This window comes from Nilaparvata lugens, chromosome 2 (assembly GCF_014356525.2).
Source record: "Nilaparvata lugens isolate BPH chromosome 2, ASM1435652v1, whole genome shotgun sequence".
Taxonomy (NCBI): Eukaryota; Metazoa; Arthropoda; class Insecta; order Hemiptera; family Delphacidae; genus Nilaparvata; species Nilaparvata lugens.
Window position 1 is genome coordinate 72,475,339 of NC_052505.1, and position 15,315 is coordinate 72,490,653.

The 15,315-nt window shown below is 34.7% G+C and overlaps 1 protein-coding gene across 1 annotated transcript in view; it reads left to right on the top strand.

Moving 5' to 3' along the window:
• Window positions 1-15,315, top strand: part of LOC111062864 (organic cation transporter protein) — a 43,210-nt gene that overhangs the window by 7,759 nt on the left and 20,136 nt on the right. The window contains exon 2 of the mRNA XM_022350559.2: window positions 6,808-6,991. Coding sequence (XP_022206251.2) covers window positions 6,808-6,991 — 184 coding nt within the window. The remainder of the gene's footprint in view (window positions 1-6,807; window positions 6,992-15,315) is intronic.

Sequence of the window (15,315 nt, forward strand, 5' to 3'; positions counted from 1 at the left end):
AAAAGACATAGTAACTACAAGCACAAGTAGCTTCAGCTTATTAAATCAGAGTGAAAAAGTTTTCATTTTTTCCTCCAAAAAAACAATCTTTGTTATCAAGACTTTTGAGCGGGGTCCGAGTTGACGATGTTATAATATTTTAGTAATAATTAATAAATTTTTTCAACCTATCGTTGAGAAAAATTGCATTTCCAAATTCTTTGTATGAATGATTTTATATTGCAGGAATTCAAGTTTCCCAAATAATGATTCATAACAATATTGTTGCTGTCGGTTGTAATATCAAAGTGGCAAAAAATCGATTTAATTTCCAATCAGTCTCTCTGTTTTTCCTGATAAATCATAGTTACAGTTGATTGACTTCCTATATAACTGTAGGTAGGGCTAGCTAGCAGGACTAGAATTATGGAAGCATAGAATGAAGTTTGTCCTCATAATGACTGGTGCCCAGCCTTGAAAAGTTATTCAATCACGTCTGAACAACTACTCATAACATCAACAATCACAGCCTTGCATTAAAATCGCATCATTATTGTTTTTGTCGATGAAAGATTCATTTCATTACTTGATTTTAACGCAGCATCTTTTAGGAATTCAAGTCATAAACTAAATCAAATAAATGCTTGGTACTTGATTATATTTTCTAACTCACAAAGTAAAATTCTGATACTCAATTTATTTTGTAGAATACACATTGAGTATAAAATGTAATTCTAAGTACATGAAATGTAGTTATAAACGTAATTACATTTTTCACTCACTGATAATACAGTAGAACACGCCCCTAATTCATCCAGAATGAGACCGGACTATAGTCGGAACGTCGGAACGGTAAAAAGGTCGGACGGACATCGGAAAGAGTCAGAAACACATATCCCAGATGGACAAACCAGCTTCCTATTACTTGAATGTAGCTTTATTACACTTACGAAAATAATGGTTTCATTTCAAGCATTTAGGGTTGCGAGCTTTTTTATATAACTAAATTACAAGTTCCTTTTAAAGTAACTTTTTAAGTAATCCCGATTCATTTAATTACTGCATTTTTAATTCAAATTATTGTTGTTTATTTTATCAAATATTAAAAATATCTTACGGAACCTTTTGTACTACTAAAATATGTTCGAACTCTAGAAATATAGGTCGGAATGCGGTGGGAGTTACGGGAATATCGAATATGATTCTACTATAGGCTATGTGAATTGAAAAAAGTGTTGTTGAAATCCTTCTATGATGAACTTGAGGGACATCCCTTTCTCTACGATCAAAAATAATGTCAATTGTTGAAATAACATAAAATATTTTAGTCTACAAAATTGAACTCTCCACTCTGGAAGCTGTGAACTGGAAGAGCAAAGAAATATTAAAAAGTACAGTTCCTTAACACTAAAAATACACGTTACTTCAAGGTCAGGACCTATCATTATACAAGGCCACATTCATGTATGAGCTGCTTGCTTTACATAGAATAATTACAGGCAAGAATAAAGAAAAATCAACAGTCCGAAACTGAACAAAAGGATCAGAGGGATAAGGATCTGCTTTAATTGAAAGAGAACCGTATTTTGCAGCAGTGAAACTGGTATATGCTAACTATCAAAACGATCAAGGATCTTGTAACTATAATTCAAAACAAAGTGGCAAATACAACAACTGTATTGAAGATTTATTACTTAGCATTAGGGTGCTTACTTCCTTGTATGGTTTTTTGGTTCATTATTTTGCAACACTCCAGTCACAAATGGGCTTCATGCACGATATGGCATGGAGTGTTTGGTACTCGTTAGATGCGAGAGAATTATCTCCTTATGTAACGAAATATAAGTAATGAGAATGGAATTTCAAAATGGCAAAACAGACGATATCAGTGCTTCCAAAAACTTTAAAGAAGCATACAAATAATGGAATCATGACCAATTTCAGAAAATAATATTGTTCAAGAATTACAAATTTATTGTGTTGAAAAATCAATTTGAACAATAGATAATAATTCAATAGAATGATAAAGTAATCCATAATTTAATTCTTTGCAACGATGTAGTTTGATAATTGCATTGGCTGATAATTTAGATATTTCAAACAGTAACTTTTTAGAATTCAAGAGTTTGGAATTTCACCACTACAATGATATTGACCCTTGGCTTAAGAGACCTGCTATTTATGAACGTTTCATAGCTTCCAGATTTGATCAATCCATTATTATCACTTTGTATCAATCTTTTTCCGATCGTTTCGTTCTCCACATTTCTTCTCCATTCTTTCAATTCAGCCAAATTCCTGAATTGAACAATTCTTTTGAAAAATCGATTTGAGAGCAGTTTGAAGCTGACTGATATAAATGAATCATCGCTTACTTTCACCTCAAGGTTTATCCCAAAAACTGCCAGAAAAGGTTCCAAAGCTTTACAATGAAAACATCATTGTAAACTCTCGAAATTAGTCTTTAGTTACTTGGAATTTTAATTCCAATGATGTTTCAACCAATTGGTTCACTAGCTTACATTTAGTTTCACAAACTTGGAGCTTATTCTTCTCGTGGCGCTACACTTGGTGAAGCGCGTGTCATTAGGCAAGAAGCACTCCATTCTATCAATCAATCGCTCTATCGCCTTTCTGCAGTCTGCACTATCATTCAGTAAAGCACACTCACGTGCCCACTTTCACTCTCAGACTTGTGCCATTCAGAGTCACCAGCAATCGCCTTCGAATCCTTGACCGTGAACCCATTAAATGGGCAAGGCGGCTACCTCACAATAATTATAACACTGGAACTAGTTGATACTGGAATAGCACCATGTGCTAGTAGCGTGAACGCATACCGGCATATTAATATGTTAGAGACTCATATCCTGCACTTGTATCAAAAGTATAACTTACCCATTTCTTAGAAATAGAGTTATATTTTTAATAGGTCTAGGTTTCGTATTCTCTCGAACAGAATTCAGGTTACCAAGCCTCAATAAGCTGATAGATCGGATATTGACTGAGCTCTGAGCCAGTGTGCGGTCTAGAGCATCCTTCGGAGTCAGAGGCAGGCGACCCCTTGTAGCTCCAGCACCAGCACTGGCGAACAATTCATTATTGAATTAATCTTCCTTCGATTCACCGACTGCCTGAGGTCTATCACCGACGGCATTGTCAACACGATCTTTCACTGATAACATCGATTTCCGGCCTTGACTGCATTTGCGATTACAAAATGAACGAAAACGACTCCATATCCGTTGCTCCCGGCTGTTCAATCAATATTGCTTGGTTTTTGAAATCCAATAAAATAATATTTTCATGAAGAAACAATAGAAAATTCAGAATAATTGAGTTTTCGTACTTAGAAAAGCTTTACCTTACAGTATACCTACTCCAGAAAAATTACGGTTTTTTACGTGTTGCCTATAAAGATATTAACACGTAATATTATTTTTAATAATTCCTTATTTTGTTTTGAATGGATATATTATCTTAATTTTATCTTTATGTCAAGGAAGCATAATTGCTTACAAGCAATTTGCTTTCAAGCAAATATTATTTGGGTTATTACATGTTGATTTCATTGTAATATTGAAAATAAATAATTATTACGTGTTGATGGGGAATAATTTTTTTCCTAATAGACGAGTAGATCAGGAATGTGAACTGAAATGAGAATACTCCGATGTGTTGATTAATATGCTATAACGTGTAAATTGAGTCGACGATAGTAACATTATTGTATATTTTGTGTATTACAGAATTTATTAGCGTGTTTGAAACATTTAACGAGTGGAGCACACTTAAAGTTGTGAAAATCACCTACAAAAAAAGGTTGGAAACTTGAGAAAGAAATTTTTGAGTATAAAGAATCATGAAGTTAGTAGTAACCTGAAACAAATAGAATAAAAATGAAGAAATGTCTGAAAAATCGCTTCTATGTGGAGGGGAAGTTAACGTGAATCTACGCGTTTGGGTAGACGTTTGTTTCAAGGCTGTGCGACCTTGGGCTTGTGGGGGGAGGGGGTTATTTGACATCTCAATTCTCATCTTAGTAAGTCTCACATGATTCCTTTGGAATTAATAGAAACACGTATTTGCAAGTAAAGTAACGTTTTTGAGTAAAGTTCAAAACGATCTTGAAAGTTGTCGAAATGAAACAACTCAATTTTTCACGTATATGAATAAAACATCTATTTATTTTCCGAGCGCTTATTCTATTTTCTTCAGGTTTCCTATTTAAACTGAATAACTAGCTTCCTATTGAATGTGAAATTATTCCTGGTTACCGCTTCGAAAATATATTCATCATGACATGCAAAACCTTTTGCATTCTTGATTACGGTGAAGCATATACAAGATAAATTTATTTAGTTGTTGAAGCACATTCAGCAGAAACCTTATTATAGCCAAATAGTATTCAATATTCATTGCTTTACAATTGCTCGTCAAGAAGGACAGTTTTTACAGTGAAACTATTTGAAAATTCGTTTGGACAAATCTCCATATTTCCAAGTCACGTGATCATTGTCCTTCCATCCTCCCACACCTAATTCCTCATTCCAAACTCACGCGGAAATTATTGAACAACAACAAAAAAATGCAATCTTTTCCATTCATCAGTTCAACAATTTCTTCGAAAAAATCTTTTGATTTTCAAACGAGATGAAACGAAATGAGCTTTTGCGAGAGAAAATCATAGAAATAATCCATCATAGCTGGTACTCCATTATTCATTTAGGCAAAACGCTCAACAGACGGACGTATGCAGACAGACGGAGGAAAAATCCTCCCTGGGTGTTCAAATGCTGCAACGCACACAGATGTCCGTCTGTCTGCAAAATATGTCTGCTCATATTTTTGCATGCAGACATTATTTGTTTTTTCTCCGTGACTGTCTGTTGCCGCGTACATTGGCCTCAAATCTTGTTTTGACAAATTGAATCGCCAAAGTTGAATATTTTATTTGTACGTCGCCTACACTAAAAGCAAACTTTCAAAATGTATAAAAATTCTACTACCTCCACCTATATCCCAGTAATAGCTGCAAATAACAATTGATTTATACCTGAACATTCATTTTCCACAGTGCGGTATTCAACATTCCTATTTTCAATCTATTTTGGCTATTCATGAGATATTTCATAAAAATGTCTATCAAATTGTTATTCCACGATTCAGGCTATAGACCTACAGAAACAGGAATGTTGAAAAATACACAGCACCACTAAAAAAATAAGGAAATGATTTTAATTGAAGTATAATTTATTATTCCACTGAATGTTCAATATCATCACAATCTGTACGCTGGGTTAATGATGGGTTCCATCCTTTTTTGTGTTGCCTCTGCTCCTACACTTACACTACCCGAAAATAAATTGATTTGCCGTTATTAGTCGTCGGTACTGAAATTATAGCCTCAGGACAATGTCACTACAATCTATAACTACTCCGACGGAGCAATTATTTCCCACTTACAACAATCTTGTAGGACTTTAACATTGAAAGCTAATAAACTTGTTGGTCATGGTCAACTGCATGAAGTGGTAGTATTACATCAATTTGCAAGGGTCTTAATCCGTTAATGAATCATGACAGTATAATAATCTCCTGCTGAAATATATAGGATCAGTTGATATCCAGTTACGATCTTGAGAAATCGCGATTTTGATGGCCTGCCGCATCAGAAATATTTCAAATTCTTTTAAAACGATGTATTTTCAGACCAGTCTGAAAGCTGTCACATTCACACACTATCATTATATATAATAATATCATATCAAACAAAAATGAAACATATTGCACTCTCTATTTCTAACTAAACATTCTAATCAACAATAAATAGATCAAAAGTAAGCAATGAATTGACAGGTACAGAAAACAAAAAGGTCTACGTAGCTCAACAAAATAAAAGTAGGCAACGTTGAATCTCAAAAAGATGAATGTACGTTGAATCACATCAATAAATTTCAATATAGTAATTCCATTTACAAAAAGCTACATATCACTACAGTAAACTCATTACATTGTGAGTTGTAGCAAAGCCTCTATAGTAGGTATCACAGTAATGGCGAGAACATATTAGGCATTTTTCCAGGCGCCAATCCAATCAGCCAATCAGAGAGCCTCCTACCCTGCCGACTCTGAAAACGTCCGAAAACGCATGTATGACTGTAAACGCTTGATGGAAATGAATATAAGCTTTCAGTTGAGCTTTCAGGTATTCAAACAGAGTACATTTATAAAATAATTACATCGTGAGTTGATAGTCTACTGTGTTGATAGTATCTATATATTTTAATTTGGACTGTATAAATTAGAAAATGGGACAGTTTTGGGCATGAGCCTGTTGTGCCTTTCCTCATGTTAAGTATTTGTACACAATGTGATAAATAAATAATCAACAGAAATTGAAATCTACTTGATCAAATACGTTCAAATATGGCAGGTTTGTTCAGTTGGCCATCTAGAGGCGCATTGAGAACGGATTTGAGAAAAAAATCCAAAGATACGCCTAGAATCTGCGTTTTTCCGGCGTTTTTCTGCGTTTTGTCAGCTTTTTCAAGAACTCAAATGAAAAATTGAGGAGAGCGAATCGAGCCTGCTGATTCCTTTTCTGGATGATCCAGCCAGAGGGCGGAGCCCCTGGCTAGACCAATAAGGCGAGCTAAGCGAGCAACGAAAATATATTGTTTAATAAGAATTTGAAATATTTCTGATGCGGCAGGCCTACAGAGAATGTTTCAATGCGATTTCTCAAGATCGTAACTGGATATCAACTGAACCTTACTATATGTGTATAGTGACGTATATTGGCTGATGTGAGTATTGTTTGTTCAGGAAAGCGCTAAGCATCCCGAAGGAGGGAGATGGGTTTTCACGGTGCTCGATGTACGTGGCCGACTGGCAGTCGGTGCTGGCGAAGGGGGTGCGCGAGGCTGACCCCAGCTGGCCCACCGCCTCCTGCGCCCATGGCTGGGAGTACGAGTTCACCGACGTCCCTTACGAGACCATCGCCACTCAGGTAATCCATTCCCTTCACTCACAATTTAGTACCAGTAGAGGAATAGTAGAGGAAATATAGCATAAGGAGGTATCCGTTAATGTTCACTGTTAACTCAAGCTAAGGCTAGGCGCACACCAGTTAGTCAAGACAAGACAAGACACGTTTAGTCACAATACTTCACATAGTTGCTTATGAAGACATGTCTAATTGCAATGACTAATCAGTGTGAGTTGGGTCATAAGCAACAATGTCAAGTATTGTGACTGAACGTGTCTGATCATGTTTTGTCTTGTCTTGACTAACTGGTGGGCGCCTCATAGTTCACGTCGTCCTTTTTCACGAGGCTATGTGACGCTGGTTAGTCTCCTTTACTCAGTGGCGTAGCGAAGGTGGAGTTTCCAGATTACAACCCCCCCCCCACACATGAACCCAAAAAAGAGGCCGAAAACCCAAGATATAACCCCCTTCTTATTAATTTCCAAAATTTTTGGACTGACCCCCTCCCCCCCAATTTCAAAATCATGGCTACGCTGCTGCTCACCAGGACAAAACAGTAATAATCGACAGTAGTCGACAGTAATTGGCTTGAGATAACAAAATCGGCTTGTAATTTAGAACATAAATGACCTATACCATGGGGTATCTTCTTATGCTATATTTTCTTTATGATAGTATTATAAACAACTAGCAGGGCACCCGTGCTTCGCTACGGAAATTAAAAGATAAAATAATTTTTGTGAAACATTTATAATCTGAATCCTACCAAAATTGTTATAATCATTTTTGAGATTAGGCCACAACTTGGCATAAAAATTATTGAGCCAAATCATTCAAATAATTAATTGATGTGTTGAAAGTGCTCTGTAGAAGAGTAGTCTAATTGCAGCAAATTTTGTAGGATATGGGGCGGGGCTTAAGAGTCGCCCTCGACTTTATTCATTGGCAATTAATATTTCCCGTTGACAGTTATCAAATTAGCAGTGATCATGTTATTTTTGCTTTGGCAATTGAAGATTAAATTCCAAATCAGGTTGATTCGGAATTTGATTACTCTGGTATCCATGGATCTCTTGCTTATTCTGGAGTTTTTGGCATAGCCTGTCGCTTACTTTTCGTTTCACTCATCCAAAAGTGTAAAAGCAGCCAATCCACTGATTCTTTCTTCCATGGAAGTCCATTCATACATAAGAGTGTATTCATAATAGTATAACATTTATTGTGGCTGATTTCACATGTCCTAAACTCTACAATCATGAATATTAAAGTGGGATCATTTTAATGTGAATTTGCATAAATCTTTATAGAGTTTATTCAATCGCTTTGATTATTGACTACCATTATATGATTTATTTCTTTGATCTTAGCTTGAAACCAAAAGCTTAGGGATGAAAATTTGGATGTAAACTAACATGTAACTCAATTTAATTTCTATCTAAATTGAAAACTTTAGAATTTACTTGTGATCTATCAATATCAATAGGTTTGTCTTGTGTCGTAATGACATCATGAAAGGAAATAGGAGCAGCTGATGGAATATTATGTTTTTTTCGATTTGTTTTTAGCTGATTTTGAAACATGAAAATATCAGGCCCAGTAGCACAAATGCATGTTCAATTTCAATCAGGATTAAATTTCATGAGAATTATTCAGAGCAGGGTTTTTTTAATAGAAGGATTCTCTGATTGGTTCTCGTGGTAATTAGTCCAGATTATGAATTAACAGACAGTGCAACTGTCTCTCTCAAGGCCATGACTGCGTACAAACTTAGAGCAACAGAAGAACCAATACAACAGAAGCTGAAGAAATTAGTCGCATTTCTATCACCTCACAATGAACATTACATTCAAGTACATATGTTTGGAGAGATCGATTTTAAATTTCTTTTGCTATCATCCGGTCACTTTCTGAACCTATTCTTCCAGATGTTCCATGAATACTGTAATATTTTGAAAGAAGGTCGCCAAATTTGGTAACTCAACTACAGCTATTATAATGTTTTTTATTTGCTCACACTTTCTTACGTTTTCAACAGACTATGGAAAACTTTTTTCTGATCAGCTGCTACTTGAGGGACCAATAATCCTTTCTCTTGGTAGTTCAACAAATTATCCCAGAGTTGAGACCTGTTCCAAAATGATGTTTTTTGTTGCAAGCACAATATATTCCTGATTTAATCAAAATCGTTAGAGCCGTTTTCGAGATCCGTCCGACATAGATACATATATCCACAAACACGCATATTCAAACAAATTGCTTCCTTAGTATAATTATTGACTTCAATGATTATGATTTCATTCAATGAGAGCTTATTCCACATAATAATAACAGCTGGCATCAAAAGCAGAAATGTCAAACATGATTGAAATTGAAACAGTAGCGATCATCAACATTATTTTCTTCATCTGATCTGAAGTAACCAGATTATGGTAAGATTCACATCAATGTGTCAGCATTGTTTGAAAGGGGGGATGTATATTCTCTATTAATGAGGAATACTGACAGTCAACGAACTGTTATACATATTCTCCAATATTTTTATCGAAAGCTACCTTATATTTTCTTTGGTAAAACAATCAATGTTAGGGAATAATTGATTCATGAGAAAAGCGCCTTACTTCTATGCAAGATTTTTACACATTGGGAAAAGCAGCAAAAACAGCTATTTGGCAGTTTCAATAAATAACCCCCCTCTTTCGCCCAAGTTAAATTTTGGCCAAATTTCCTCATTCTTCACAAAGAGATTCCACAACGGACACTTCTGAAGTTTTTAAAATACCCCTTTAAGCAGTTTTCGCGATCTTTCGGATATACAAACAAAATTAGTCTTGATAGAATAGGATGAATTGATAGAAGCAACTCCCGTCATAAAAGTTTGTTTTATGAAAAATAAGAATCATCTATACTCCCAGGAATAGCTCTGATTGAAGCAGCAGTGCTCAATCAATTATTTGTTCTCGATAAATTCATTTCAATTAATTCCTCAACTTGGTGCCAACCTTATGAAATAATCTCAACTTAATGCCAACCTGACAAAATTATAAATTGGTCGCCAGTTATCAACTGTTTCGAATAGGTACTCTCTCTAGATTATAGTTCTATAGTAACATATGATATGGATATTTCAATTATAATAAAGAGATTGGGAGAAGAAGAATATACATGCTAAAAGACGAACTTTAAACCCTTAAATACCACCCTTGGAGTTGAAATATCGCCAAAAAATTTCTTAGTGAGCACCTTGGACGTTTGAGGAAGCTATATTCTAAGTTTTGTTGCAATCCATCCAGTAGTTTTCCAGAAATCGTGATCAGTGAGTCAGTAAGTCAGTGAGATAAGAATTTTATAAGTATAGAAGATAGTGAGATACAAGTCAGTGGAAATGATAGGAAAGCAAAGTTAGCAATTTTCTTTCTCCACCACATTCTGTTGTAGTTGGCTGTAATTAGCGAGTTCTCCAACCCAGGGGATCACTAGTAAAAAACCAATTCACAAACGAAAAAAAAACAAAAGAAAAAAAACAAAATTAACTGAAAATTACTGAAAACCCAATAATTAATTTGAGGAAATCAATCTTTGAATTTGTAATTCTTGAAGATATTCTTCAACATTCAATTATTATAACCTACACGTTACCCGGTTCAATGAACAATCAGCTCTATTTCTCATTCACTGGATACGCAATCTTCAATTAATTGGTGTTATGCATAGGTACCGTTATATGTCGCTAAATTCCATGGCCGTATCAATCTAACTCTTTTATCCTGGGTCAATCACCTCAATCACTCGTAATTAATTAATCAGTGTCATGAATGTTATTGTGCAAGGATTCACACAGAAACAAATAGGTGTGAAAATCCATCAAGGTTGAAGGATAGATCTGCATTCTTAAAACCTTTAAGTTTCTTGCTGATTTTTCATCAGTTTATTGATCTTCATTCATTGGAAACATTTGTCTTCCAATCACAGAAAAACTGCCTTAGATTGATAATTCGTGAAAATGGAAATTTGAACCGTAGACAAATTATATTTTTTATCGTTAAAAGTGAAATTTATGTTTTAAGGATTAATCTTTTTGGGTAATGTTGAATTTTAATATTCGATAATTGAACAAAGTATTCAAGACGTATGTGACAGGTTCTATATATTTTCCATGAATTCAAATACCTATTCAAGTCAATATTCTAGTGTCAGTTCTTAGTTTTTCTCAATAGAATTTGTATTACCGTATTTGGATTTTTTTGATTTTATCATAATCCAGCAGACTACAATAATTTTTATGAATAAGATGTTGATCAACTAATACGTAATATCGTGGAACGAGCTTCACTCTGGAGTACAAAAGCATGAACAATTAATTACGAAAGAAGAAATTATAATAATATTCATAGTTCATACAGAAATGTTCTATCTAATCACAGTGAATTGAGATTAATTCCCAGAGGAATGCAAAAATTTCCCTCTCAAAGGCCCGTTTGCACAAAAGCCGGTTAAATTTGATTCCTGATTAATTTCACGTGAACCAGAAAAGAGAAGACCATTTCAAAAAGATGGTTCTACTGGAATCTGTCATGATTAAAAATAACCCGGCTTTTTTGCAACCGGCACCAAGTACCTGATTGAATGATTACAAAATTTCAACAGCTGAGTCATAATTTTGACACAGTCCCACTATTATCAGCTGTTTTTCCAAGGATGAATAATAATTTTCCTTTTAATGTCCTTCAGAGAGTTCTCCCAGGGATGAGACCTAGTGCAATCGAAAGTTTATATTATAAACTTTCTATGTTCTGAATTTCGTGAGAATCGTTAGAGCCACTTTCGAGATCCGGTGAAATACAAACATATAAACATCTAAACATTTAAACATCTGAACATATAAACAGAAATTGCTCGTTTAATAATATAGGATATATTTAGACTATTACATAATTCTCAATCAATATAAGTATCTACTCTTAACAAAACTTCATAATTCTATCAAATAGATATCTATTATGAAAATTCTGTCTCTGTCAGTTTTAATGATAAATCTACATCATAGTAGGTACTTAAATATATATACACTCTGAGACTCTGTAGTTGAACAAAGATGTCACACTTATGTTCTCAAATTCTTCCGCATGCTTTACAACTGCTATGAACAAGTATAAAGATGAATTCAGAACAAAAACAGCAATTAACTTCCTTTAACGTTGCATGCTATGGAAACACACGCAGCCCGCTACTAATTAGGCCTGATTGTCTGAAGGAAGACCGGTCAACTTTTGTTTGTTTATGTTACCGTATAGCCAGATGGAATCCTGAATGTCCATCCATCTACACCTTGTTAACACATTCAAGTTATATAATATCATACTGTTACCCTAAACACTCGTCGATGTATTAATTTCCAATAAAAAATAAATAAATACTCCATTAAAAACTACCGGTAATTATTATATCACAAAATATCAAGAGATTCTCTCAAATTGTGTAGCTGCATTACACCAGTTATTTCCGCCTTAAAAACTTGTTCCTCATGAAAACAAGGTCATTAATTTTATAATATTTTTCCATGTACAGTAGATATTAACTAAAATATGGTAATTAACTTACTTATTTTTTGTAAACTGATCACACAATTCTCTTTCCGAACTTCAATGCACTCTCTATTGCGGATGAACTTCCAGATTGACGTTTTTCAATACCTTAGTAAAAAATTAAATGTCAAGATTGTAAATTTGCCTCCACCTTTTGAAAAATATTGGCATATTTTTTTCCACTTGTGATAAATAATTAGGCTGTTCCTACTTACAATAAACATTGATTTTTTTTGAGAAATAGATGCATGATTTTAATACAGTAGGCCTATTATTACTTTTAAAGAAATATTTTTATCGCATAATAGTATCTATTGGCTAGCATAACCCTTCGCCTTACTTCTTTACTTGAATCGTTTCTGGAGTTTATAGAAGATCCCAGGTATACAAACTCTTCTACGATTTCGAAGTTTTTCCCCTGGATCTCTATGCTTTGGCCATGCTCTCGCCCTTCTCCAGAGTTGAAGGCCACCATAACTTTGGATTTATTCTCATTTACTACCAGACCGATTCTTTTTGCAGCTTCCTCCAACCGCGTGTAGGCGTCCTTCATAGCTGCTGGCGATCTACATGCGATGTCCACATCATCTGCATACGCTAATATCTGAGTCAGTCTATTGTACAGTGCTCCTCTAGTATTAATTCGCGAGTCCCTGATTACTTTTTCTAGAGCAAGGTTGAAAAGCAAACGTGAAAGGGCATCCCCCTGCCTTACACCATTTTCCACTTCAAAGGGCTCCGATAAGCTACTTCCAATCCTTACATAACATACCACCTTCTTCATTGTCATCTGCACCAGTCTCACAAGCTTCCTTGGCATATTCATCTCCACCATAGCCTCATACAATTTACTCCTAATGATACTATCGTAAGCTGCCTTAAAGTCTATAAAAAGGTGATGAGTTTTAATATCGAATTCAAGTGTCTTTTCCAGGATTTGCCGGAGCACATATATTTGGTCTATAGTGGAGCACCCTTCTCGAAATCCAGCTTGATACCCTCCTACCTCTCTATCTGTATACACTCTCAATTTTCCATATAGGAGATTTGAAAAGATTGTATAACCTATATTCATAGTGTAATACCCCTGTAGCTCTCACAATTCAGTATATCTCCTTTCTTTTGCATTGGAACTATTACACCTTTGGTCCACTCATCTGGCATTTCCTCACTGCTCCATATCTTGCATACTAACCTATGCATCTCTTCTTTGAGAGTGTTACAATAAATTATTGTATTTCATTAAATTTAGCTTTGTGTTTGAAAAGCACATCCCATTCGAAGAAATCCCAATAAATCTGATATTCGTATTAGCCTACTATAAATGTATTACAATATCAACTATTCAATATTACCTAATCAATTTATGTATCTCAGATTTGCGTTTGAATCTTATTTTTCAATGGATATTTCAATAACACTGACACACACAAAAAATGTCCAGCATTTCCATGTATTCATGATTGTGTCATAAAAGCTGCCGTACTTAATTCTTGTATTTGAAAAAAACGTAGGATAGCAAATTAATAAATCAATTGTAGAAAATGAAAAATACAAAGAATATCTAACTTATTAAAATAATAAGGCGGGATGCACATCGGAGAAACGCATTTCGTGAAGCCCTCTTTCATAAAACTTGTTTCATGCAATCCGTTTCACTCGCGCATGCATACAAAAGAAACGTTCCCTGCTTAATCTTATCAGTCGATTGCGAGCAACTTTCGTTCCACGTTTCCTGAAACTTTTTTCACGAAATGCGTTTCTCCGGTGTGCATCCCGCCTAACTGTCACAAAAGGGAAGTGATTGCAAGCAGTGACTCCATGATTGGGTTAGAACATGAAAAATATTTTGAGTGGATAATAAAAATAATGCACAAATAAGAGGAAATTAATAGGTAATTTTTATATACTGTACAAGTAATATCAACATAATACTTCTTGTCTTCATTGAAAAAATAATGCTAATTAAAATACAGTCATAAAATAAGAATATAGTAATAGCCAGTCAACATAGGTCTACTATTAGCGATCTAGCGTATAGTACGGTATGTTTTCTCTATGATACAATGAAAGCAGTAGTCAATAAAGTCAATATTCAATTATCGACAAATTATTACTGTTACAGTGATGGAGTGCAATAATAACTCGGGTTTTCAATAATAATTAGTGGATTCTATCGTCAAATAAACCATAATCAGACACAGTACTTACCGTTCTGTGAAAACTTGACCCATGAGATCAACATAGTTAATTTAAATTGATAATGGATAATTCTAAAAGTCACAATTTCATTCACATGCTAAAAAATTTGCAACTGTTATACTAGAAGAATTGTTACATAACAAGAATGTTTTATGTTGATAAAATATTGTTACCAAGTGAAGAATAACATTAAATTTCTATTCTTGAAGGTTTCCCTTTACGAAAGAGTAATAGGCTAATAATTATTATAATATACTTCGTGATTTATTTTCTTCTATGCGCCTATACTCCGTGCAAATTTACTTCAGACTTGGAGGAATTTGCGGCGCAGAGAAATGGAGGGAGATCAGTCAATTGCAGTGATGGATTGAGTCATAGGTGGAAGCGCAGTTTGTCTATTTGTCGATTAGAGTCAGTCGAGTCTGTGATTGCAGAGAGGAAACTACTTTCTAAGTTTAACATGAGCGCTTGAATACTCACTGGAAATTACGGAAGAACGCTGGCCGGTTATCAACGACAACATAGCCGCCGTTGTATCCTGTGCATGTCCATCTCAAGTAA